At 32.5% G+C, this 26115-nt stretch overlaps 2 protein-coding genes across 2 annotated transcripts; both read right to left on the bottom strand.

The window, feature by feature from the left end:
* Window positions 1-990: 990 nt before the first annotated feature.
* Window positions 991-3628, bottom strand: LOC115705336 (proteasome subunit beta type-2-B). Its single transcript, XM_030632649.2, has 3 exons — window positions 3310-3628; window positions 3077-3200; window positions 991-1671 (listed from the first exon to the last, which is right to left on the bottom strand). The coding sequence occupies exons 1-3, from the start codon at window positions 3465-3467 to the stop codon at window positions 1336-1338; spliced, it is 618 nt and encodes a 205-aa protein (XP_030488509.1). The 5' UTR covers window positions 3468-3628; the 3' UTR covers window positions 991-1335.
* A 1152-nt stretch (window positions 3629-4780) lies between these two features.
* LOC115705292 (uncharacterized) lies at window positions 4781-13513 on the bottom strand. The gene is made up of 7 exons (XM_061117596.1): window positions 12864-13513; window positions 12639-12771; window positions 12064-12167; window positions 11844-11988; window positions 11599-11739; window positions 10623-11488; window positions 4781-4848 (listed from the first exon to the last, which is right to left on the bottom strand). The coding sequence occupies exons 1-6, from the start codon at window positions 12902-12904 to the stop codon at window positions 10856-10858; spliced, it is 1197 nt and encodes a 398-aa protein (XP_060973579.1). The 5' UTR covers window positions 12905-13513; the 3' UTR covers window positions 4781-4848; window positions 10623-10855.
* Between the last annotated feature and the right edge of the window lie 12602 nt (window positions 13514-26115).

The following is a 26115-nucleotide window of genomic DNA, read 5'->3' as shown; positions in this document are numbered from 1 at the left end:
TGTGTTTTTCTGCTGATGAAGATTGCTGATCTTGGATAGGAGAAAGCACTGGCAGATTCTCAGTAAAAAGTGCCTATAATTTACTGCAAAAGTCAAGATCCCTCCAAAAGTTCAAATTTCATTTGGCGAGCAGTTTCAAATGTGCTTCCCACCTATCCAGCTTGTTACTAAGCATGTGAATATTTCTCCAACCTGTCTGATCTGCAAGGGCCACCCAGAATCTATAACTCATGCTCTCAATAGTGGTCCTTTTGCCTAGGCTTGCTGGCGATATGCTCAACTATCTGATTTGGAAACAAACTGTGGCACCCTCATGCTATGTTGGGCAAATTGGAAAACATCAACACTCACCTTGACTTCATTCACCACACACCACCGCTCAGCACCATCACCTAGTAATAAACCAGTCCGAAATGCTTCTTGATCAGAAGATTGAACAGCCTTCGATTGTGCAAGATAACTTCCGCAAATGCATACAAAAAAGGAGCATTAGTTGACTTGTTCTGCTACACTTTTTCATTTCTTACACTTCATATTGCACAACACAGTTGCAATAATGCAAGCGTTTTTCAAAGCATATATTGAGAGTATACATTTACAAAAGTGGAGCAAAATTATTGTTTTGCACATTTGCTGCTAAAAAAACTTAATTAGTTTATGCCTCATACAACTCAAAATGTTAAATACTTGTACCTCTATTTATTCTCATTATTATTTTTAATGCCAATGCTACCTTAAATTTGGGCAACTTTATTAATTTTTGATAGTTGGGTTTACCCAATCTAAATTAAATATTTTCACCAAGTTTATTGCACTGCACCAAATCTGAAACAGAAATGTTGAAACACTATTGCTTCAGCTTATTCCTACAACGTAGGTAATTAATTCTCGCCATTTTCAGTTCTTGATTTTTATATATTTTTCCTTTTTCAGATATAAAAAAACCATTAATAAAAATGTAATAAACTTTGAAGACATAACAATCACGAATTAGAAGCTTTGACATGATTAACCTTTCCCTTAATTATAAGGTTAAAAAAACAAATCTTTCTGTGCCAATTAACCATCAACATATAAGTCCTCCGTTGTTACCACTAGTTTCAGATTAGGGTGGACATGGCCGGTTCTGACATCCTCACTTAGGACCAGGGGCTTGGGCAGAAGAGAGTCGAGAGACAATACTCGGTCTGGAGACATAGCCAACTGAGATGATACTATTGGGGTATTTGAAATTGAAATCAAGTCTAGACATGGTTCCTCTGTTGCTTATACAAACTACAAGCCCAAAATAAAAACAGAAAATATGGTCTGATGATAACAACAGTCACTAAAACCTCAAGCTGAAGGAACAACACTAGCATCGCTGATGGATTCACGCCAAGCATACTGTCTTGCTCCATCTTTGTCAACAATCTTGATCAAGAAATTTGGTGGTGCAACAACCAGCCTAGATCGAATCTCCATAATGCATTTATCGACCAAATCAATTGCTTCTTCCAATGACATGCCACTGTGATAATGTCTATCCATCATGGAGAGTGAAAAGTAGGATCCATAACCAAATGCTCCCTTCTCAACCTTGTGAAGTGTGGCAATGTAGTCGATGTAATAGAGTGATGGCCCTGTCTCCTTATCATATCCAGCTAAAAGGATGTTGACAGAGTAAGGATTCTGCAAAATAAATATATAAATAATTACGATACAGTTAAACAAGAACCGAAGCCTGCAAAGATCCTATAGGAGGCAAGTACAAGCACAAAAAATGCAGCTCGATATATCATGATACTAATTGCACACAAAACTCCCATCTTGGTATTGAAGCTAGATGTTGAGACATACATTCTGTGCCATTAGACCACAGTTAAATTAAAAGATCCTAGAAACTAGATTTCTGGATTCTGGTTCAACTGTTAATGAATCCAGAACACATCAGTTATTGCACAGAAACTCAATGAATTTAGGATGCTTGCATCAAAATTTAAAAGCATCACATATTCTACTGACCAGAAAAACAAAATTCAAATGGGAGTAAGACAGCAAAAGGAATATAGGAGACAAGAAAATATAGAAACTATGCAGCAAGTGTGAAGTAAAGTCGTTTTAATTTCATATGTTTATTCACTACATTCCACTTCTTTTTTTAATTATGCATTCTTCTAACTAATAGAACAAATCAATACTGAGAAAGTCAGAATCAACCAAAATGAAATAACCCATAGGCACCTGGTAAGTTCAAAAACACAGGAAAGCAGATCTCAGTATCACATATAGTATGTTGTCACTACAGCACCATAACTTCGTAACTTGTTACTCCGATAGCTAAGCAACGTCTATTTGAAACTCATGAGGTAAAGAAAACGAAAAAAAACAAAAAGTTACAGCTAAAATTGAAAAGAACAAAAGCTTATCGCTACCCAAATGCCATGATACTTTTAATACACTCGAGTTCTTATAAATTTCTCTCAATCTACAATCTAAAGTGAATTAAGGGGTTTCAATCAACAAATTCAAATAGGCTGGAGCAGGTAGGAATCTAATCTAATCTTCAGATCAAACAAAATACAGGGTACTACTAGTAGTCACATATAGTCTCAGTCTCTATAAGCACCATAACCTGCCAACCTGACTTTCAGTTTCACACTTGCTGAATCACATATCAAACAAACCCAAAAGAAGGACCATGTGCAAACATCTAGGCAATTTACCCTAAACTGATTCACTTCAAAGGAAAATTTAGTTTTAACCACTTCTCCAAAACTGATTCACTTCCTACCACATTGATTCATATCATAAATATTTCCAAAACCATCTTTAATAAACTAAAGCAAATAAACCCTAGAATGTCCATCTGCTTAAACCCATTTTCAAAATGTTATCAATCATTTGGATTTTTAACTTCAACATTGGTACATTTAATCAAATGCCACCACACATATTCAAATAAACAAACAAACAAACAAAGAAAACCTAGACTATCCATCTACTTAAACCCGTTGCGAAAAAATTTAAGAATTTAAGTGGAGCATAATCCCCAAATGAAAACAAAACTCACAGAAAAGAAAAACTAATCAAATACCTTTCGTAAAGCGGTGGCGAGCTCGCCCCGAGTAAAATTAGCAGCGGCAGCAGTGGTTAGGGGAATCCCATTACGGAATTGGTACAAAGCTACGTTTTTCTGTATGTACTCAGTAAATTGAACCCTATTTCACAACCCAATAAAAGAAAATAAGCGCGGATTTTTATACACAAATAATTAAATTAAGAAAAGAGGAAAATCGAATTGAGGAAGAAATGAATGGATGAATGAACCTGTCACCAGACTCGCCGCTAGCGGCAACGAGCTTGTGTGAGTCAAGGACCATGATCTTGTCCTCGTTGGATTTGTGAACGAGAATGCTGTTCACCGCCGATGTGTCGGCCACCACCACGGCGAAGCCGTTCCCAACCAGTCCGAATACGCACTCCATCTTAGTCTTCCTTGATCTAGAGACTCTTCCTCGGTTTGGAGAAGTTTTAAAAGCGACTTGAGCAACAAGTTTGAATCTTTATGAAATGAGACCCTCGAAAAGATGAAACTCACCTCACAGCACTTCCTCTTTATTTTATTTCAATTTATTATTTATTTTTTTTTTTGAAAGAATTTTATTTCAATTTATAAAATCAATAAATTAGCAAAATAATAATAAAAAAAATAGCAAAATTAAGATTTTGACTATAAACAAAAACAGGATGAGTCTGTTCAAAAATAGAAGTGTACACTTGCAATAAATTGGCAATAAGATTTTAAAATAGGAAAAATGTTGTATAATGTTTATAATTACACTGAATAAATTTTTTTTTCAATTGTTGTGAACTTTATTTTCATTTAGGGCTTTTATAAGTATAATTATAACACTTATTTGATAACTATATTAATAGTATAACTTAATATTCTTTTTGGATGTAATAATATGATTGTATGACACATAAGAAAATGTTACTAATAAGATCTAAGGGTATATGTGTTGGTACACCCATATTACAATTAATTAGATTGGATCGGATTGAGTTACGAATTAGGTTACTTTCTTTAAAACTTTTGCGGTACTACTCAAAAATATGCAAGCAGTCGAAAAATACATGTCGTCCCCAAAGTAAAACTACCTATTTGAAATACAATTGTATCAAAGCTCTACTGCACAATAAAAAATTGTCGAAACACCACACAAAAACTACTACTCGAACTACTTATATAATACAATTGTAAATATAAATTCTAAATATTTTTTCTGTGTGAGAAATATTATTTCTCACGTTGATTCTAAAGCGTTATACAAGAAATAACAGAAGATAGTAAAAAAAAAAAGATGTTAATCATGGGAATGTTAAGTGAATCGTGAGAACGATATGGAAAATAAAAATGAGAAACCGTCTTCCTTTAAAAATTAATTAAACACATTTAAAAATTATTTTAATTAATTAAATAAATATAAATTTTCTCCAAAAAGGAAAAGTGTCACACCACACCAGCTCGGTCGAAGGACATGTGCGTGTGGTGTAGTGTATGTCTTCACCCATTCACACAAAATTAAATACCCTTGAACCCTTTCCCAAGTGCAAAATTACATTTGATATACTTTTATAAACAAGAGCTCATATCCCGGAATTCATTCTATTGCACACTAGGACACTCTCTAATTTGGTCAAATTTCATTAACCTTGAAGAATTTACGGATTGTGATCATCTTATATAGGTATAGGTATAAATGTATAAGGTATACTAACTGAATGAGAATCAAAATAAGCAAAAAGAAAGAGAGGATCACAATCCAAATTAATATGTATAGATCAATAAAGTGTTAAGACATACTGTTGGAACTTTGTATGAAATATGTAAAAATAGAAAAGTGAAGTGTGTGAGTAGGAGTCCCACATGGGATAGAAACACTACATTTTAAGTGTATATCTAGTGCAAGTTTGAGATATGGGTTTGGGCCCCAAGGGGTACCCAGTTTTGCGCGCATGGGTGAGGACTCACACACTGGACCACCACACACGCGCGCGCGCGCCGCCGCCGCCGTCCGTCCGACCGGGTTGGCGGGTGAGGTGTCACTTTATTTTTTGAAGAACAACGTAAGAACATATCTTTTCTACATTAAAAAAATTTCTTTTCTTTCTTTACGATTTTTCTGAGAGCAACAGTAGGGTGTTACAGAGCGATACAGTTCGGTGCAGAACGTATCGTACTTATCTGTTTATCACAGGGACGCCGTGGTTGCTAGACTGCCGTGCACACTTCGGGCAGAGCCGCGAAACGTCTTAAAGAGAGCGACATTGTCCGCGACTCAGCCAGATTATTCTATCGGTAATTCGTTCCAATTTTACTGTATTTAATTTCGGTGTAACAATTTTAAGACGTTCAGTTCTATGGCGCTACTCTTGATGAATTTTAAGTTTACTGGCTTCTAACGATATTAACCAGCCTTTCCGCTTTGAGGGATTACATTTTAAGCGATGGAAACGAGAAGATGTTGTTCTACACGACGATGAAGAAAGTTGCTTTTGTTCTCCTTGCTGCTACGAAGCCGATCGTCTCTGAAGCCTGCAGGCAAAGGACAAAGAGGGAACGCGAGAAGCAACAAAAGGATTTGGACTCCTGGGTCGAAAATGACTTCCTCTGTAAGAATTTTATTCTTAACGGTTTATCTGACGATCTGTATGACTATTATAATTCAGATAAATCAGCAAACGAAATATGGGATGCTCTGCAAAAGAAATACGATACTGAAGAAATTTGGAACTAAAAAGTATCTTTGTCGATCGTACCTCGAGTATCAAATGGTGAATGACAACACATGGAAGCCCGATCTCACGAGCTTTAGAAAATTGCACATGAGATTATCTTAGAAGGTATGACTTTAGATGAACAGTTTTAAGCTGTTGTATTAATTGATAAATTACCCCTTTCCTTAAAAGATTTCAAAAACAGTCTCAGGCATAAGACTAAGGAATTTTTCTTAGAGAGTTTGATCACCCGCCTTCGTATAGAGGAGGAAGCAAGAAAACAAGACCAGAAAGATGAAGTGCTTGTTGTTTCAAACAACAACACTAAGAAATCCACACCAGCGGTTCTGAAGCCTAATGGCAAAAATTTTAAGAATCAGAACCGCAACTCGAATTCTAATTCTAACATGACAACCCTCCTCGTAACAATAATCGGAGTTGGAACCATAATAGGAACCAACATGGAAGGCAGCCACCTCGCATAAACGAATGACCCGCACGAGTTTTGTGTTACAAGTAACAAGCGGGTCATATGGCACGAAAGTGTCGGAACAAGCCTAGCTACGCTCATGCGGTAAGCATTTGAAGAAGCTTTTATAGCTATGATCTACGAGATCAATATGATTGGTGGATCGAAGGATGGTGGGTAGACACGGCGCCTCTCGCCATGTTTCTATGGATCGTGCTATGTTTAAGACATACACTGCTAGTGATGACAAGAAAGTGTTGTTGGGAGATTCCCACACCACTATTATTCTTTGGGCTGGAAACGTGGAGCTAAAGTTTACCTCGGGAAGAACCTTATTCTTTGAAAGATGTAATGCACACTCCGAGATGAGAAAGAATACGGTTTACGGTTTCTTCTTAACAAGGATGGATTTACTTAAACAATTGGAGCTGATTTGAACACCATCACTAAAAATGGTATTTTTGTGGGGGAAGGATTATGCTACTGATGGAATGTTTAAATTAAATGTTGAAATTAATAAAGTTTATTCTTCTGCTTACATGTTGTGTGACTTTAATGTTTGGCATTCTAGACTTTGTCAAGTTAATAAGCGTACCACTAAGAACATGAGTAGTATTGGTTTAATTTAGAAAATTTCAAAAAATAAATTTAAAAAATGTGTTTTTTTTTTAGTCAAGCAAAAATAACTAAGACACAACATAAATCGATTACTAAAGAAACCGAACCTTTAGATTTGATACATTCGATATATGTGAACTTGATGGAACGCATTGTACCGGAAATGGTAAATGTTATTTTATTACATTTATTGATGATTGTTTTGGCTTTACTTATGTGTACCTGATGAAAAATAAAAAATGATACACTTAACATGTTCAAATTATTTGTGGGTGAAATTGAAAATCAACAAGAAAATAAAAATGTTTCATAGTGGTAGAGGAGTTGAATATAATTCAAACTTGTTTATTGAATTTTATAATTTACATGGTATGATACACGAAAGGAGTGCACCATATTCACCTGAACTGAACGGTAAAGCTGAAAGAAAAAATAGAACATTTACTGAATTAGTTGTGGCTATTTTGTTGAATTAGTGTTGCATCTCCTTGGTGGGGTGAGAATTTTATTAATTTGTTATGTTACGAATAGGATTCCTAAAACTAAGAGTAAATTTTCACCTTATGAGATCTTGAAAAATAGGCAACCAATTGTGTCTTATTTTAGAACACAGGGTTGTTTAGCTTATGTTAGGATTCACGATCCTAAGAGAATAAAACTAGCTAGTAGAGGCTTTATGAATGTGTATTTATTGGATATGCGGTGAATAGCAAGCATATAGATTCTATGATCTGAATGCACATGTTATAGTGGAATCTAATGATCTTGAATTTTATGAACATAGATTTCCTTTTAAATTAAGAAATAAGTGGGGGTACATCTACTAGCAATGTTCCTACCATTAAGGGTAATGAGCACACTGAGAGTAATGAAATAGAACCTAGAAGAAGCAGAGAGCTAGAGTAGAAAAAACTTTTGGTTCGGATTTTTGTGCTTACACCTTAGAGGAGGATCTTGCCAACCTCAAAGCTTTGTCTTCCATAGATGCGACTGTGGCAAGAGGCCGTTGATGATGAAATGGACTCAACTTATTAAGAATAAAACCTGGCATTATACAAACTTACCACAGGTGCAAAACTATAGGTTGTAAGTGGATTACGAAAAAGAAATTGAAACCTGATGGAGCCCCGTTGACAAATACAAAGCTCGCTTAGTAGCCAAGGGTTTTAGACAAAGAGAGAATGTAGATTTCTTTGACACCTTTTCACCTGTCACTAGAATAACATCCATTAGAGTTTTAATCTCTCTGGCTGCTATACACAATTTAGTTGTGCACCAAATGGATGTTAGAACAGCGTTCCTTAATGGTGAATTAGAAGAAGAAATTTACATGGATCAACTTTGAAGGGTTCGTGATCCGGAGCCGGGGAACATAAGGTTTTGCAAGTTAGATAAATCCATATGGTCTTAAGCGAGGCACCTAAGCAATGGCATGAGAAGTTTGACAATTTAGTTATCTCGGATGGTTTTGAAAGTGAATGAAAGTGACAAATGTATTTACTATAAATCTCATAATGACATTTGCACAATTATTTGCCTATATGTGGATGATTTGCTTATATTTGGTTCAAATATCCATCTTTATTAATCTTTGTGAAATCATTATTGTGTGCTAACTTTGATATGAAGGACCTCGGAGAAGGCTGATGTAATCCTTGGTATTAAGATTACTAGGTACGAAAAGGGAATTTCTTTGGATCAATCTCATTACATTGAGAAGATTCTTAAGAAATATAATTACTTTGTTGTAAACACCTTTGCACACCATATGATCCAAGTGTAAAGCTATTCAATAACCTTTAGTGACGGTGTGAGACAATAGATTTTGCGAGCATCATTGGCGGTCTTCGATATGCCATGATTGTACGAGACCGGCATTGCCTATGTCGTGGGATTATTATGCGAGTTTACCCGAGTGAGCTAGTATAGAGCATTGGCATGCTATTGAGAGGGTAATGAGATACCTTAAGAGAACCATGAACCTTGGATTACACTATCAAGGTTTCCGGTATCCTTGAAGGATACGGTGATGCGAGGTTTGGAACACTTTGTGAGATGACTCCAAAGGCACAAGTGGCTATATTTTTAGCATAGGCAGTGGCTGCCCCATTTCTTGGAAGTCGAAGAAACGGACTATTTTAGCACGATCCACCATGGAGTACGAAATGATAGCAGCCTCTGTAGTGAAGAAGCCGGTTGGCTTAAGCTTCTGGGCGAGATCCCTTTATGGGAAAAACCGATACATGGTTGTGTTGATCCATTGCGATAATCTGTAATTGCAAAGTCCGAACCGTTATTATAACGGTAAGAAACGCTAATCCGTCGTAAGCACGGCCTTTGTTAGAGTTCCTCTCGACGGCCATTAGAGTGGATCATGTACGCACTTTGATGACAATTTAGCGGATCCTTTGACGAAAGGACTAGCTAGAGAGAAAGTCTATAAAACTTCGAAAGGAATGGGACTATTGCCCTTAGAAAAATGAGTCAACTCAATGGTAACCCACTATTTGGAGATCCCAAGTTAGTTCGACGGGTAATAACAAATTATGAGTTGATATGTGTTGATCATGCTATAGTTATACGAGAAGCATGAAGTCTGAAGCGATAAGAGGATGAGTTAATAGAAACTCTTAATGAGATACATACTACATGTGGAGTCGTCTGCAGAATACGGGAGTACTCTTGATAGACTCACCTATGTGAATGTGGGAGTGGGGCGCTTCCTATGAAATTTGGGGCAAAATTTCTAGAGCGTTCACTTTATCTTGGGATAGACGTGCATGGCCATTAACGCACGGGCTTATTTGAATACACCATGAAAGATTGGTGCGTGGTACGACGTTAGAGATAGAGTTCAAGACTTCGAGTCACTTTCTAGTAAAATCTAAATCGTATTCCTTTATGCAAGATTCAAATCGAAAGATATCTTTCTTTGAAGCAACTTTGTCTTATAGTTGTTGAGGTTGCTCGAGAAAATATTTTTAAAAATTTCAAGTGGGGGATTGTTGGAACTTTGTATGAAATATGTAAAAATAGAAAAGTGAAGTGTGTGAGTAGGAGTCCCACATGGGATAGAAACACTACATTTTAAGTGTATATCTAGTGCAAGTTTGAGATATGGGTTTGGGCCCCAAGGGGTACCCAGTTTTGCGCGCATGGGTGAGGACTCACACCTTTGGACCACCACACACGCGCGCGCGCGCCGCGCCGCCGCCGTCCGTCCAAAACCCGTCCGGCCAAGGGCCGGGTTGGCGGGTGAGGTGTCACTTTATTTTTTGAAGAAAAATTATTTAATTAAATAAAGATTTATTTTTTATTTATTTATTTATTAATTAATTTTTAACACGTGATCAGAAGAGGTAAAACGCGATCAGTCAATGATCCGCTTTTTCCTCCCACGATCCAACTCCTCCCACGATAATATTACCGTTTTCTTACCGTTTTTTTTCTTCGATCGACTTCTATATAAGTCGTATCAGAACAACGTAAGAACATATCTTTTCTACATTAAAAAAATTTCTTTTCTTTCTTTACGATTTTTCTGAGAGCAACAGTAGGGTGTTACAGAGCGATACAGTTCGGTGCAGAACGTATCGTACTTATACAGAGGCTGTTTTATCCTGGGGACGCCGTGGTTGCTAGACTGCCGTGCACACTTCGGGCAGAGCCGCGAAACGTCTTAAAGAGAGCGACATTGTCCGCGACTCAGCCAGATTATTCTATCGGTAATTCGTTCCAATTTTACTGTATTTAATTTCGGTATAACACATACAATTGCTTAGATTTCTCCTTTTTTTTCCCTATGATCATTCAATAACGTTAAACTAATAGTATAAGTATTAGGACAAGGACTAGGAGGGCTGGAGGGGAGCACTCCTTTCATTTGATATCTTCATATATATTCCAATGATTAGAACCTTTGGAGTTGGATTAGGACTACAATATTAATCATCCCCAGATAATAACATTATGAAACAAATCTTCATCGAGATAATGTCCTTTGTTTCACCTTTGTTTTCCTCTAAGAGCAGCAATGCGTGCAGCAAATTCCTCATAGTCAGGAGGCAGTTTAGGATGGACATGAGCGGTTGAACTCATCATATCAGGTTGGAACGAGGTTGCTCGGGCGGGCCCCATGTATGCCTCCCCAGGAGATGAAGGCTCAGCGGGGAGAGATGATACCCGGCCTGGTGGCATGGCCAACTCTGGCCTTTTGTTCATGTTGGATTCCTTTGAAGTTTCGTGACCCGGTGGTGGTTTCAAGTTTCTTCTCCTAACTGATCTTGGTTTCGGCTTATCTTCCACAACAGCTGTGTTTACATGGGGACTACTTGCTTCTTCTTGCTGAACTGTATTGTTCAGCTTTGTTGTTGGTTCATCTGATTTCGGTTTAAGATAAGGAGGACGAGCTAATCTGTAAAAGAAAGGCTTCTTTCCATCTGTGTCATCTTCAGAAACACTTCCTGCTGAGCTTGAAGAAGTTTTCCTCTCATCTTGGGAAAAATCTGTAAATGTGTCTTCTTCACTACTGCTCTGCACATTGCTATGGCGAGATTTAAAGCTGAGTTCACTTCTTTTGGGAAAAGCTTCTTCCTTTCTCTGGTTTGATCCATGATATTCATTGACATTGCTCCTTGTCTGTATAAGGGTAATTGAACCATTGATAAAAGGGCTAACTTTTAGACACATTGGCTTTGTGTTTAAGCATTGTTTCAAAAGCTTAGAATGTTATCAATTGAGGGACTTACTTTGATGGGTGGAGGAGGAGGAGTATACAGTTTCTGCTCTAAAGATTTTGAATCCCATTCAATAGAAAACTCCCCTGCTATATCATGCAATAACTGAAGCTTTGTCTCTTTGGTGAAAGTTGGCTTTAACTTCTCCACAAACTAAGCAAAAAAAAGAGAATATTAAAATGAGTTTTAAGTCAAAAGAGCAAGTCTTTTTAACAGAATTGCTTATTTTTCAAGTAAACATATAAAGTTCACACTACCTCTTTACTTTGGTAAGACTCAATGGAATTTCCATATCGTTCAGTGAACAAATTTCTAAGGTCACGTAGTTCTGGCAAATCAGCAAATCTTGCTGCAGCATAGATAAGAGTTGACACTGCTTCTTTACATTCTTCAGGGCATTCCCTATACAGATTTTAACAGTTAGAATTTACTTAATTTGGAAAACATTTAGTAAGGTTTAGATTGTCACATACATACCTCTGCTTTAGCATGAGAGAAAGATTAGTTGAAATGCTTCCACAAAAAATCTCAATCAATTCGTAGGCAGAGGTCAAACATTGCTCCACCAAAAGCCCTTCAGCCTGGTTTTGACCAATTAAAAATTACATCAGCTAACAAGTCATTCTTAATAAAATAAGCTAATTTTGTATATAGAAAAAACAGATAATGTGATAACAAGGCATAACCATGAGGAGTGTCGGGAAACAGTCTCGATGTTAAGACAATAAGATAAAATGATAAAAAAGAACAAAACGGCGTCGTGCCAACTCGTAAAAAGACATCTTTGTTTATGTGATTGACTATTTCAATTGACTCCCAACAACGAAGAGAGGCCTAAGAAACTTTACATGTGGATCATGTCCACGATCTTAAGAAAATTTTCATTTTGGTTAAATCAAAAGAGTTTTTCATGAAAAGTTCAAAGATAAGAACTAAAAAAACTTAAGGCAATCTTCATTTCTACAATTGAAAGAGAGAAAAAACAGAGTAATCTTAAGTATCAATTGACTCTTATCCAAAAAAAACTAAGAGAGCTTTCAATGAAAACTTACCCTGTTATATGCATTGATATCAAGGCCGCTCTTAAGAAGATCAGAAATATCGTTCTTTAAGAATTTCTGAACAGCATTTCTCTTCTTCTTTATGGTCTCCAGACGTGTCTTAATGAGCTTTGTATTCGTTTTGCTACAATTCAAAATACCCAGAAATTGAATTATCAATATATATATACACAAAAACAGAGAGCACATATATATATATGGGGTTCGAGGCCAAACCATTTGGTGTAAAACTTGGGCTTCAATAACCCGTCAAGCATTTTGTTCTCTGCAAAATTCTGACTTTACCAGAAAACTTAATTGAAATATGTTTTAGAAAGAAAGATGGCGCCTTTACTTTATGCAGAATAGTAAAGAGAATAAAGATTGAATATTTGTATAAATAAATTTCTTTAAACTACTATGGTAACGAAAAGAATGACTGTAAGAGCAAAAACAGGAATTGGGTCACGTCAAGAATCAGCATTGAAGAAAACCCAGAACGAAAGAAAAATTTACTTCTCTTGGAGAGAACCAATTAAGAAGTTGGAATGGGAAAAAAAAATGGGCGAAGCTTCTCAATATAAAAAGAAGCTCAGAAGCTCACATAGAAGAAGACGAAGACGAAGGTCAAAATGCGTTGAAGAGGGTTTATAGCAGAAGAAATAGCTGAGCCAGAAGGAAGAAATGGCGTAGAGAAAGAAAGAGAGGAAGCTAGAGAGTCAAATAAGAGAGAATGTAGAAGAATGATTCTGTAGAGAGATGAATATATATTAAGTTAAATTGTAATTATAATAATTATTATTATTATTAATTTATTATTATCCAAAAATAATAAAAATAAAAAGACTTAGCAAAAGAAAAGAAAAAAAAAATGGCTGAAATAGTAAGTGAGAGAATGATAGCTGGAATAGAGAGAGAGAGAAAGAACTGCCACGTTAGAATCCTTCTCCAATGCCAAGGTGTAATATGGCTGTTAAGTAACTATGTAATAATTTTTATCTCTAAATTATTTGTATAGAGTATGAAATGCTAAGAGCATCTTTAATAGTAAAATTTTAAAAAATGCTTGATGAGATAGATATATTATGTAGTAAAATATTAAGATGTTATATTATTAGAGAGAAAAGAATGTCATTCTAAAAATTTACATGGATGTTATGTTGTAGCATCAATGCTATTCATTATTTTTTAATAAAAAATTGAAGTTAAAAAATTATTATAGTTAAAAATTAAGATATATATTAAATAATAATGTGTGAGATCATAATTATAGTATTTTTAAAGGGTATTATATATTGGAGTATTTTTAAAAATAAGAGTGTCAAAAATGATGTGGAAGAAAGATAAAATGTTATATTTTTAAATAATGTGTAAATTTTTAGCATGCTTTAAGAATACTACTATTAGAGATGTTCTAACTAGTTATAAGGTGTCATTTTTAATAATTTTGATGCTAAGTATCTAAAAAAGAAAATCATGCTATATCAAAAAGAACATTATAAATTTGAAACATGAATTCAATCTTATCGATGGATACTAATTGGATAGTGAATGTGTATATTTGTATACACGTTACATATTTTTTTTTTTTTGACTTCATTTTACTATCATGTATACAAAGTATATACAGTGACAATCTCAATTAATATTAATATTTAATAATAAAATTTAATTGGGTCATAAATTTACAAAAACATGTAAAATGAAAAGATATTACCATAAATAAATAAAAATTAAAACATAAATAAATTTTACTGCCAATCACCCTTTCACTTTTTACAAAAATAACCTTCGCCAAATGAATAAATTACTAAGCTGTTACTAGTGCTGCATGGACAGTTCCACGTACCTAAAATTAGTGAAAGGGCATTTTGGAGAATGAAAATATGTGTAATAATAAGCTAGTTTATCAGTTATAATCGTGGCCACTTAAAATAAATAAATTATTAATTAAAATAAAGAACATAAGAAGACCAATGGTCATGACTCATGAGTCACCAATTTTTTTAGTGTATTGAACAAATCTCCATTAATTTCTGTCTTAGCCTTTAATTTAGAAAACTTTAAAACTTTGGATTTTGCTTTTTGCAGTAAGTCACTCATCAATCTTAATTATTAGTGGTTTTTATTGGCTTATTTAAACCTAATTATAATTAGAAATTTAATTGCTTTTTCATACAATTCTATTATATTAGAAAATTAAATTTTTAAAGGATTGCATTGCAGCCCATTAATAGTTGTCCCTGGCTTTACGGGCCTGCCTGGAGGCTGAAATTTTTTGAATAGGACAATAATGTCCCTATAAAAGTAATAATTAAAAATTGTGCCCAAATGGATTATTTTAACCATTCTAAATTTTATAACAATGATTAGTAGAAGTTAAGCTATCACGTTCAATTAAATAAAAACTAGTTTGATTAGTAGATGACCTTTAATTAAATATTAAATATTTAATATAACTTTTTTGAGGTCTTAGTCTCTCTCTACCTAAGTAAACTATGTCAAGTTTGAACATGTATGGCTACATTTTTCTAACATGGTATTAATCCATGTACCTAAATTTAGGAATACCTTCCAACTGTCACAAAAAATACATGCAATTGGGTCACATGAAAAGTCTCTCATAATTGAGATAATGCATGAGGGTAATTTGGTAATTATGTGCTTTCTTAATATAATTATCCACAAAAATAAAAAAGAGATAAATTGGAATAAACGAATTCATTGACAAGATGCAAAAAGTTATTGAAATTCAAGTAGTGGGAATGGTTAGCGTAAGTTTGAGGCACTAAAAAGTGGTTCGTACACCTGAGAATCCACGTGGCATGACCGCGTTGCTTGTAAATGATCCAACGGCGGAAAAGTTTGCTTACTAATCAACAGCTGTGACCTACATATTTATATTTATTTATTTATTCTAGTGAAAGCCAAATTATATTATGTTTTATTTTCTAATTTAAGGTCATGTAATTACATTATATGGAAGATTTAGATATGTTGTTGGGACTTGGGATCTGGTTTGTTTATGAACAATGCTAATCACTTCTTTCTTAGCTGTTAAGAAGTGATGAAGAATATATAAGTGGTTTTTCTTTTCTCACAAGCAACTTTTATTCCCTTTAATTTTTTTTTCTGGTGGTACTGTTTTTCTTCATTGAATTTGAATATTCCTTTTTTGTGAGTGTTTTTTTTTTTTTTGAGATATCCTTTTTTGTGAGTGTTAGTTATTTGTTTTACAACTTTTTGCATAATATTAGATAAAAAGCCAAAACTTTACTATTCTCTTATTTATGAGCATAGGAAAAAAAAGAAAGCAAAAACATATAAAGTGTTGAGAACTTTGTATGAAAATTATGGCATGATTCAAGCATGTAAAGTGTAATGTTTGTTGGGTTGAGACAAAATAATGTATGTCATGAGCACCATAAAAAAAGGCTACACATCTTTGTAAGATGTTGCACCAATTTAAGGGGCAAAAAGATTAATAAAATTATGATATATTATTTGTGTAAATAGATAGGTACAACAATTTAATTTCAAAGAATTGTACGATAAAATATTGTTACCATAATGGTAAGTAATGGAGGGTAGTTTATTATAGCCGTATAGCTTTCATGGGATTCGAAATTATCTAATACTGAAAAGATATATATGGAAAGAATTAATACCACGTAATATTTATTTTTGCTATTAAAAAAGAAATACTAATAAGGGAAAAAACATTAACATAATTCACATAATGTAAAGGTAAAATTATGTCCAATGTCATTAATGTTTCCCTTGAGGAAGCATCAATTGCCATTAAATCATATGACTTGGATTTTTCTGAGGATTATTTTCCTTTAAAACACACATACATGTGTAGTACTGTGTTTAATTATATATTTATATATTTTTGTGTATATTATTCCCATGTTATGTTAGTTTACAAGTCCTATTATTCAAATAATCAAATGTTTTTCATCATATTAGAAAAGGATTCAGATTTATATATATAGATACATTTGATATTCTCGGTTACCTTACCTCCAATTATAGATAAATTATTAAGAAAGTCCAACTCAACGGTTATGATTTAATCAATTAATCTCCAAACACCAGAACATGTTAAGGTCCGGCCTTAAGGAAAATTAAGTCAAAACCAGAGCATTTTAATTATTATATATAGACTGTACTGGATCGATATTAATTAATAATACTTTGATAATATATATAAGGTAAAAGAAAGAGTGGTATATGAACAAATGGAGGATGTTAAGACGTCAATTTCGAATAAACGATGTGATAATAATTTTATAGAATTTATAGCAAATCAAAGGGTTTTGGGTGGAATTTCATAATAGACTAAAAAATTGATTTTTATTTTATAAAAATACGTTTAATACGGAGAAATTTTTATTTTTATGGTTTGAATTATGTATTTATTTCCTTCTTTCAAAAAAAAAAAAAAAAAAAAAATTATGTATTTATTAAAATATAGATTTTAATAAATTTTTTGATAATTTTTTGTTTTGTTGTTATGATGTTAATTTACCCGTTGTTTTTAATTGTTTTATAATTATTTTGAGGTTGATTTTTCGTAATTTTTTTTATTTTTGTTAAGAAATTATATTTTTATAATTTTGAAAATTTAAAATAGTATTTTTATAAATAAAAATTTTAGATAGTAAAAAATACATAAAAAAAAACAATATCTTAAAAAACACCTTATTATGTTATCTTTTTAATTGAAGTCATAGAGTTTTTTTTAAAAAAATTGATTGAAGTCATAGAGTTTAAAACTATATTACTCTTTATTAAAAAAAAAAACTATATTTCTCAATAGTAATGTCATTGATAATGTGTAATTAAAATCAACATAATAATTTCCGAATTCTAATTTTCAGTATAAACCAATTGTTGAAGAGATTATTTCTCTCTTAGCTGCTGTTGGTGGTGGTTCTTGTTGTGCCATTTCGCGTGTTGCGAATGGTGTGGCCTACGCACTAGCAAAGTCTGTTACTAATTCTGTAGAGAAAATTAGATGGTATACCTTTTCTAATTTGGTTTCTCTCATTTTTACCTCCGATCTAAATTTCTTTAATTTATACCTTCTTTTTCATTATTTCTTCCAAATATACCCCTCCATTTTCAAACTTTTCTAAATTTGCATTACCTTTTCCCTTTCTGATACTTTCAACAAAAAACAAATCTAGACTTTGTAGTCATCTTCTTCTTCAGATCTATACTTTCTAGTTCTCTCTCAAAGCTTCACAGCAATCGGAGCCGTGTTGAGGTTCAAACCACACCGTCGCCATAAACTCCCAAATCTCAATCTTTCACTTACAGCCTCACTTGCTAGTCCTTTCAATCATTGTACACGTAGAAAAGAACCATCCACTCTTTGGCATCTAATCTGTCATTTTTTTTTCATTTAAAATTATTATTATTATATGGAGATCTTTACTACTTAGAAACTACCTGTCTCTTTCTTCTCCTTTCACCATTTTTTAGATATAAAGCTTCACTTTTTTTCTCTTCATTCATCACACTCTCTTGGTCTTGATCACTTTTTTTCTTCACCAACTTTTTCATCAATCTCTCTCTTAATTCACCATTTCAGTGCTACTGTGGTTGTCTCTCTTCTTTGCCGACCCTTCCTTACTCTAAAGAATTTGTATGGTGGAGACGTAGTGCTGGTGTTTATAGCAGAGGCAGTGATGGTGATGTAATTCAAATGATTGTAGCAGAGTCGGTTCCGACGATTGTTGCAATATTTGTATTCTGTAGAGATTGTAGACCTTGGGAACTTTGAGAAAGATGGAAAAGAGTTATGTTGCAAGGGTAGTTTAGAAAAGTGAATTAAAAAAACAGGTACAAATTAACTAAAATAGTTTTGAGGGTAATTTTGGTTAATTAACCCAAAAAAAGGGTAATTATCAACTTATCCCAATTCTGTAGGGGTTAATTTATGGACAGATGCTTGTCCTAGGTTTATTAATGCTCCTGTAAATACATCTTTCTTTCAAAAAAAAAAAATCAACATAATTTTTTTTGTCTAAAAAAACAACATAAATCCTAATTAGGGCACATTCGAACATGGAATAACGACTGTTGCACTATACACAAGTTGAAACGGCTTTGACTAGTCATGTGGTCGAGACTAGAGTTGCATTTCAAAAATATTGTCTCTCTTTTTTAGTTATTTGACCAATCATTTTTTTTCATGCTTGTAAAGGAATTCCTATAAATATTTAAAAACAAAGTAAAATTGAAAAAAATAAATAAATAGGTCCACTTTAATAAGTGCTACAACATATACATAAATTAACATAACAATTAATTATTGGAGGGTGGGGTTAGATATATCTATATATTTCTTTTAATTTTAGTAGAAATAGAAAAGAATTGGGCTAGGCGTAGGAGGTGGCACTTAGTTGGATTTTAAAACCATGCTATAGAAAAGTGTAAAGAAAATCTCTATTCTCAATCATAGGCAGCATGCAAAAGAGTGTGAGTAGTTAGTTTGTAAATGTAGTAGGTTATTCATATTGTTTTATCTGTCGTTTTTTGTTTTAACATTTTATTGGCATTCTCTATATATAATTCGAAATTAATTATTATACATATATATATATTTATATATATATATATTAGCTTGGAGGTGAATTAAGCTATTGAGTGGATTCACTGAATAGTCTCTCATTTTAAGTTCATGATACATATATAACTGTATCACATTAATGTTATGCGACATGGTGGGTCCACTTTTGGTATAATTAACTAAATTAAATTTGAATTTGGAGTAGATAATTAATGTGCTTTATGTATAATAATAATAATAAATATTCATTATTCCCTTTTTTTTTAAAAAAAAAAATGGATATTAATACTTGCTTCTTGTGATTGTGATTGAGTGTTAATAAATGTCATAGTGTTCAACAAAGTGTGCTTAAATTTGGTAATGTTAAAAGTTATTTATTTATTTATTTATTTATTTTTTTTGACAAATTGATTAAAATCACTCATGAATTTACGACGCTCACGTCCACCACCGGCGCTGGAACCTCCTCGAACCAGGATAGCTCATCGTCTAACCGCAGAGCATATATAATAGTATGTTAAATTTGATAATAATAAATATTTGACACAAAATATTATATAATATTTAACATACTATTATATATTTTTAATTTGACACAAAATATATAATAGTATGTTAAATTTGATAATAATAAATATTTATATTTTATTTACTCTTATTTACTATAATATCACTAATTATTTATTAATTTTGACAAAAGACTACATATTTCTCATTTATTATTTTACCATAATTTATATAATAATAAATAATAATAATAATTTTGAATATTCTCAATAAAATATTAAATGATTATCAATATAATTAATTATTTTTTACTTATATTATATTGAAGTAAATTTAGTACAAATTTTAAATCTTGTATTTGAGAGTCTTAAACTATCTGTGGTAAAAAAATGTGCTAAATATAACCAAAAAAAAAAAAAAATTAATAATAATCATTAATGATAAATTAATATCAATAAATTAAATATTTATATATTTTTAAAAATAGTAGCAATATTTTTTTGAAAATTTTGTTTGGTGAGCTGGGAGGAAGAGAAATTAATTATCAATTACCTTTGTTTGGTATTAAAATGAAAGTTGGAAAGATGGAAATAATATAGTGCTAATAAACAATACAAATTAATGTTTTTTTGGTAAATACAATACAAATTAATGTTCTTTTTGTTTCCTTCCTTTCTCTTCTGCCTATAAGATGAGGGATCAAAAAATGTGGGCCCTGAGTGGTTGTGTCAATCCGGCTCTTGACGAGGCTTTTGGAGTGAAGGAGGTTCTGGATAAAGGAATCTAGAGTTTCTCAAGTTACTGTCGAAACGGATAACCTCATAACAGTTCAAGCTTTTCGTAACTCGGTGAATACAAACTATAACAGTTCAAGCTTTCCGTAACTCAATAAATACAAACTATAATAGTTCAAGCTTTCCGTAACTCAGTGAATACAAACTCTCCTTTCTGCTGCTGCATTGTTGAATGCAAGAGAATAATTTTAAATTTTAATAATGTTTGTTTACGTTTTGTTAAATATTCTGCTAACCGTGTGGCTTATGATCTTGCTCGAGTTTCATAGTTATATGTTGAGCGTAGTTATTCGATTGACACTATACCAAATAACATTATTAATGTAATTGTGTAAGAATTGTCTTAAATAAATAAAGTTTCAGCTTTTATTTAAAAAAAATGTGAGCCCAAATAGAATTATGATCCTCCCCACTTTCCACTCTTTCCTCTATTATATCCAACCAAATAATGGATTGTTTCTTTTCTTTCATTTTTTTTCCTCCATACCTTTCCATCCTCCCATTCTTTCGCTCTACCAAACACACTGTTAGTTTGTTCGGCAGCTCGTGACGATAAAATATGTTAGAAAGAAAGATTTTTTTTTTTTTAAATAATAATAAGGGTAAATTGCGGCATAAATACCTAATGTTTCCAATTTTATACACTTAAATACCTATTGTTTATTTTTAGTGACAAAAATACCTAATATTACAATTCTCTTACACCGTTACTACCACTTCCGTTATTAACTCATAAATATAGACACGTGGAGGGCTCAAATGCATTACATTTATTTATTTTATTTTAAAATTTAATATTACTTGTTTTTTTAAAAAAAAAAAAATAAGAGAGATGCAATATTAAATTACCATAGTTGAGTGAAGTGCCAATATCATGTGAAAATTGTTAATGAGAACACGTTTTTTTTTTTGAACAAGTAGCATTTAGCTTTTGATGTTAAGAATATTAAGTTTTAAAATAAAATAAAAATAAATGTAATGCATCTGAACCCTTCACGTGCCCATATTTATGAGTTAACAGAAGTACTGGTAGTAACGGTGTAAGAGAATTGTAATATTAGGTATTTTTGCCACCAAAAATAAACATTAAGTATTTAAGTGTATAAAATCGGAAACATTAGGTATTTATACCGCAATTTACCCTAATAATAATAATAATAATAATAATAATAATATATAACTTCGTTTAGTGTAATTTTCATTGATGTTGTAGTCACAAACAAAATAGAAGCTGGTCTCTTTTCTTTTTCATCATAACAATTTTTTATCCATCTTACTAAACATAAAACTAAAAGTATAATTAAGAAAAAGAAAAACACTAAACAAAAAATATCATTACAGTTTGCTTCTCAAAAATAAAGTATCATTTAGAAAAAAAAAAAATAAAAATAAAAAATAGAAATAGGGATTATTTCACAAATATGGTAATGGTAATGGTATAGAAAGGCCCAATAAGGACGAAAAGGTCCCTCCAAAACTGAGCTAGCAAGGTCCAATTAATAAGTAGAATTTACGTGGTATATGGCTTTTTTAAACCTTTTATGATAAATATGGCATATTTAATTATGGACCCCTTTATATGGCTTTTTTCAACTTTGGCAACAGTTTATGGAATTTTAAAGCCCATACGGCTGGAACTATTTTGCCAAAAGTCCATATTGTGTGTTTTGTAGTTCTTTGGGTTATTTTAGTCATTTTAAGTGTTTAAATTTTTTGATACAATTTTTTTTTACGATAACCGTTTATTGTAGAGGGGTTTTTGCATGTAATCATGGTGATGTGATGGCTGCTTCCCCATTTTAACTTCTTTTTCGGTTTTGGTAACCCCTATAAACCTCGTAAACGCCTACCTCATAATCAAATATCACTCTCATTTTCCCTCTCTCCTCTGTTCGGTTTCCTTCTTCTTCCTTCTGGTTTTTCATTTGTTTTTTTTGCTTTTTGGCTACCGATTTTGGGACGAAATCAGCCACCTTGTGTTTTGAGTTTTTGGTTCTTCAAGGTATTGCTTCTATCTTTCCATTTTATTAATTTTCAGATGTTAGGGTTTTTTTTTTTCATTTTCATTTATCTGTTTTATGAAGTTTTTTTGGTTGTTCATAGAGTTTTTTTTTTTTTGTTTTTTTATAGTGTTTGTTGTTGTGTTAAACCGACATTGTGGGTTGATTTGAAAATGGTTTATGTGTTGCTCTTCTCCCTTATTTCCCCTCCTGCCACCTTTGTCTTCTTCTATTTCCATAACCGAAAAATTTCAATTCAAAATGTGTGGAATACTTGTTGTTCTTGGTTGCTCAGGTGACACTGAAGCAAAATAGTTCGTGTTCTTCGGCTTTCACGCGGGCAATTACCATTGCTTTATATTAATTTGATTTTGTTTCATTTCTTTTTATATACACCGAAGAAATCCCTTACTTTTGTGATTTGGGCGTTTGTGTTTGTGTTAAACGTTTTGAAGCCCTTTTTCCTATTTCCCAAGATCGGCTTTCCTTTTTCTCGCTTTTCTCTTTTTTTTTTTTTTTTTTTTTTGCAATTTTAATGAACATTCACGGTCTTTGGTTGATGTGTGTTTGATGGTTATACGAGAAGTGAAGCTTTGTTTGATGGTTGATGTGGATTATTAAAGTAAAACATGATTTTATTTTGGATTTTGGTGTGGTTGGACTACGTGAGTTTGGTTTTTCAAAGTGGGTTTTGCTCTTTTTATTATTACTTATTAGCTACGGGATGATATTGAAGCTTATTATAATATAATTATAACTCATTGTCTTGGCTTTAATTTGTTTAATTGGACGAAAGGGTGGATTTTTAGTATTGGGATGGAACACACAAATAGGAAAACCACTTGCCAATTTTCTGTTTTACATTTCGGCGTATATGATTATGTTTTTCATTCCTGTTGTATTACTTTAGGCTACCAACGTTTTACGTGGTACAAGTATGTTATATATTTATGATCAATGGGCAATACTTTATGGTTTATACACACTCAAGGTGTTATTTAGCAAAAAAAAATATATATATATACGATAAATGAAATGTGTAATTTATATCTAATTTGAGGTACACATTAGACGAGATTTTATGCATTTTATGCAAATTTGGGTTTAATGAACATTCCCTTTTTTTTTTATGAATCATTCATGGAAGTGAACTCGGGCATTGATTTATTGCAATTTTACTTGGAACTTTCCTTTTTCCTTTGTTTGTGAATATTCACTAAGTCCTATTAAGCGTTGCATTGTTAGTGGAACAAATTAGTATGATTATCATTTGGTTGGATACGATTGGTTTTTATTAGAATTCTTTTTTGTTAATTATTCAGATAATGAATGCAAGTTGGATAGAAGCCCTAATGATTATGTATTTACGTATGTTTGGGTAAATTTGCTTTCACGACAATTGTGTTTGTGTACATATATATATGTAGAAAGTAATGTAGTGTAACCATTATTTGGCTTAATTATTTCCAAAACGAGCTTTTGAGAATCAAGTAAAAGCAGATAGCGAACACGGTAGCCTTCCATGGCAAACGAGCAAAGTAATTTTACGCCCTTTTCTTTGATTTGTTTTCAAGAGTTTCAACTCTGTTAGTGTCGATGTTAGTTTAATTTTCTTCGAAACCGGCTTTTTCTAGTTTAATTTGTGTTATTTGTGCGTTCTGTGATTTTAAAAATTGTCATTTGAAAACCTGTTTCTATATCAGGTGTTGTTTGGGCTTATCCTATACCTAATTTGGAATCAGTTAAAAACCAGTTTTTGAGATTACATTTTCTATATTACTTAGAATTGATGGAGGTGTTGTTTGGGATCCTCGCATTTTTGGTTTGTGAGGTGTTTTAATGTTCGGGTTAAGCACGTCGGATTCGGGTTATTGTCCCTTCGAATCGTTGTTTGTTCTTGGTACATAACCTCTTCAGGGGAATATAAGACAATTCTAGTTAGACACTTGTGTTTTAGATGTTCTAGATTGAAATAAACTAGTGTAATCACTAGTACCCTACTAAATGATATAAAGGGAGAAACTGGTTTCAAACATCAATGTAATGCACATATTTGATCATACCTATTTTGGAAACATGTCAAAAACCAGTTTTTACATATTGATTTGTGTTATTTGTGCGTTCTGTGATTTTTGGTGTGTGGGTGGTTTTAAGGTTAAGGTTGAGGTGTGTTACTGTTAGTTTGTATGAAGCGGTTTTCATGTTAATTATCATATTTGTTTTTGTTGTTTTGTGTCTAATGTTTATTTTGTATTTTTTTTTTATCAGAAGGAGAGAGAATCAGATGATAAAGTACCATCTAATGTTCAAAAGGTTGAGCCTTCTAAGAAGGCTAAAGGTCGACTGAAAAAAGATTCACGCAAAGGCAAAGTATGTTTTATGTTTTGTATTAAAACCGGTTTTTATTAATTGTATATGTTTTCTTTTTCGGTTATTCTAAACTGGTTTTAATTTTTTTTATTGAGCGATGTTGTGTTGTTTTTTTTAAGGTTGATCATGTTATGGAACCTTCGAAAGCTCCACCATTAAGAAGATCTCCAAGGAAAACTAAAGTATGTATTAAATTTCATTGAACCCGGTTTCGAATTTATTTTATGTTTCATTGTGGTTTGGTATTTATTTTAATATGTTATATAATACTGGTTTTTTTTGGTTTGTTTGTGTTTCTTTTTATCTGTTCTGTTTTGTTTATGTTTAATTTGTTTATTTTTTCAGGATGATATTGAATTGTCTAAAGCCGATGTTGTTTCTCAGAAACACGGTTGTAAAAAAGTTAGTAAGAAGGATACGAATGTCCTTCCATCTGCGAGTGATGATGATTTTGAAACCGAAAAAATTGTCGCAAAACCTGTTTCAACCAAGAAAAGAAAAGCTATTTCTGATGACGCTAGTGCGTCAAAGAAAAGAAAATCAAAGGATGTTGGGGAGCATTCTAATTTGGTATGTCTTCATTTTTTCTTATATTTTTTGTTGTTGTTTTGTTTTGTTTAATTTAATAGTTTTGTTTTTTTTTTTAATTTTGATTTAACTGTATTGTGTTTTATGGTTTTTTAGGATAAAGTTTGTGAGCCTAGGGTTGCGATGATGATCCGAAGCTTGTTAATGTTGGTTATTTGTAAAACCGGTTTAAGAACATGCGTATCTTGTCTTACTGATTCACTTTACGGTTTTTGTTGTGCAATGATCCTGGAGTCTTGTCTCGTCTCTGTTGTGATGCGAGTGGAGACTCGCTAATCGCATTTTGTGTCTTTCTCGGTTGTAAGTAGAACATCGGTGAGTTGTCACTAATTATTTTCATTGGTGGTGAGTCCGGGCACAAGCTGGTAATGCATTTCTATTGTTGTGTTGCATTTGATTTCAGCCTTTACTAATTCCAACAAACTTTTTAGATCACAGTTTGTTGGTATTAGTAGTCCAGTCATTATGTAGTCTTCATACTTTTTATCCTCTTTCCATTGCCCTCCATATTTGACCACACACATTATTGAGTCCATTCCTGTACACAGTATTTGAAAATTGTTAGTTAAAAATTACAATGTATTAAGAAACCGGTTTCCTTATTTTTTTTTTTGTTTTGTTTTTATTTGTTTTAAAATTATATGTTT

This window comes from Cannabis sativa, chromosome 1 (genome assembly GCF_029168945.1).
Source record: "Cannabis sativa cultivar Pink pepper isolate KNU-18-1 chromosome 1, ASM2916894v1, whole genome shotgun sequence".
Classification (NCBI taxonomy): Eukaryota; Viridiplantae; Streptophyta; class Magnoliopsida; order Rosales; family Cannabaceae; genus Cannabis; species Cannabis sativa.
Note: the sequence above shows the minus strand (reverse complement) of the source record. Positions and strands in the feature narration are given on the sequence as shown.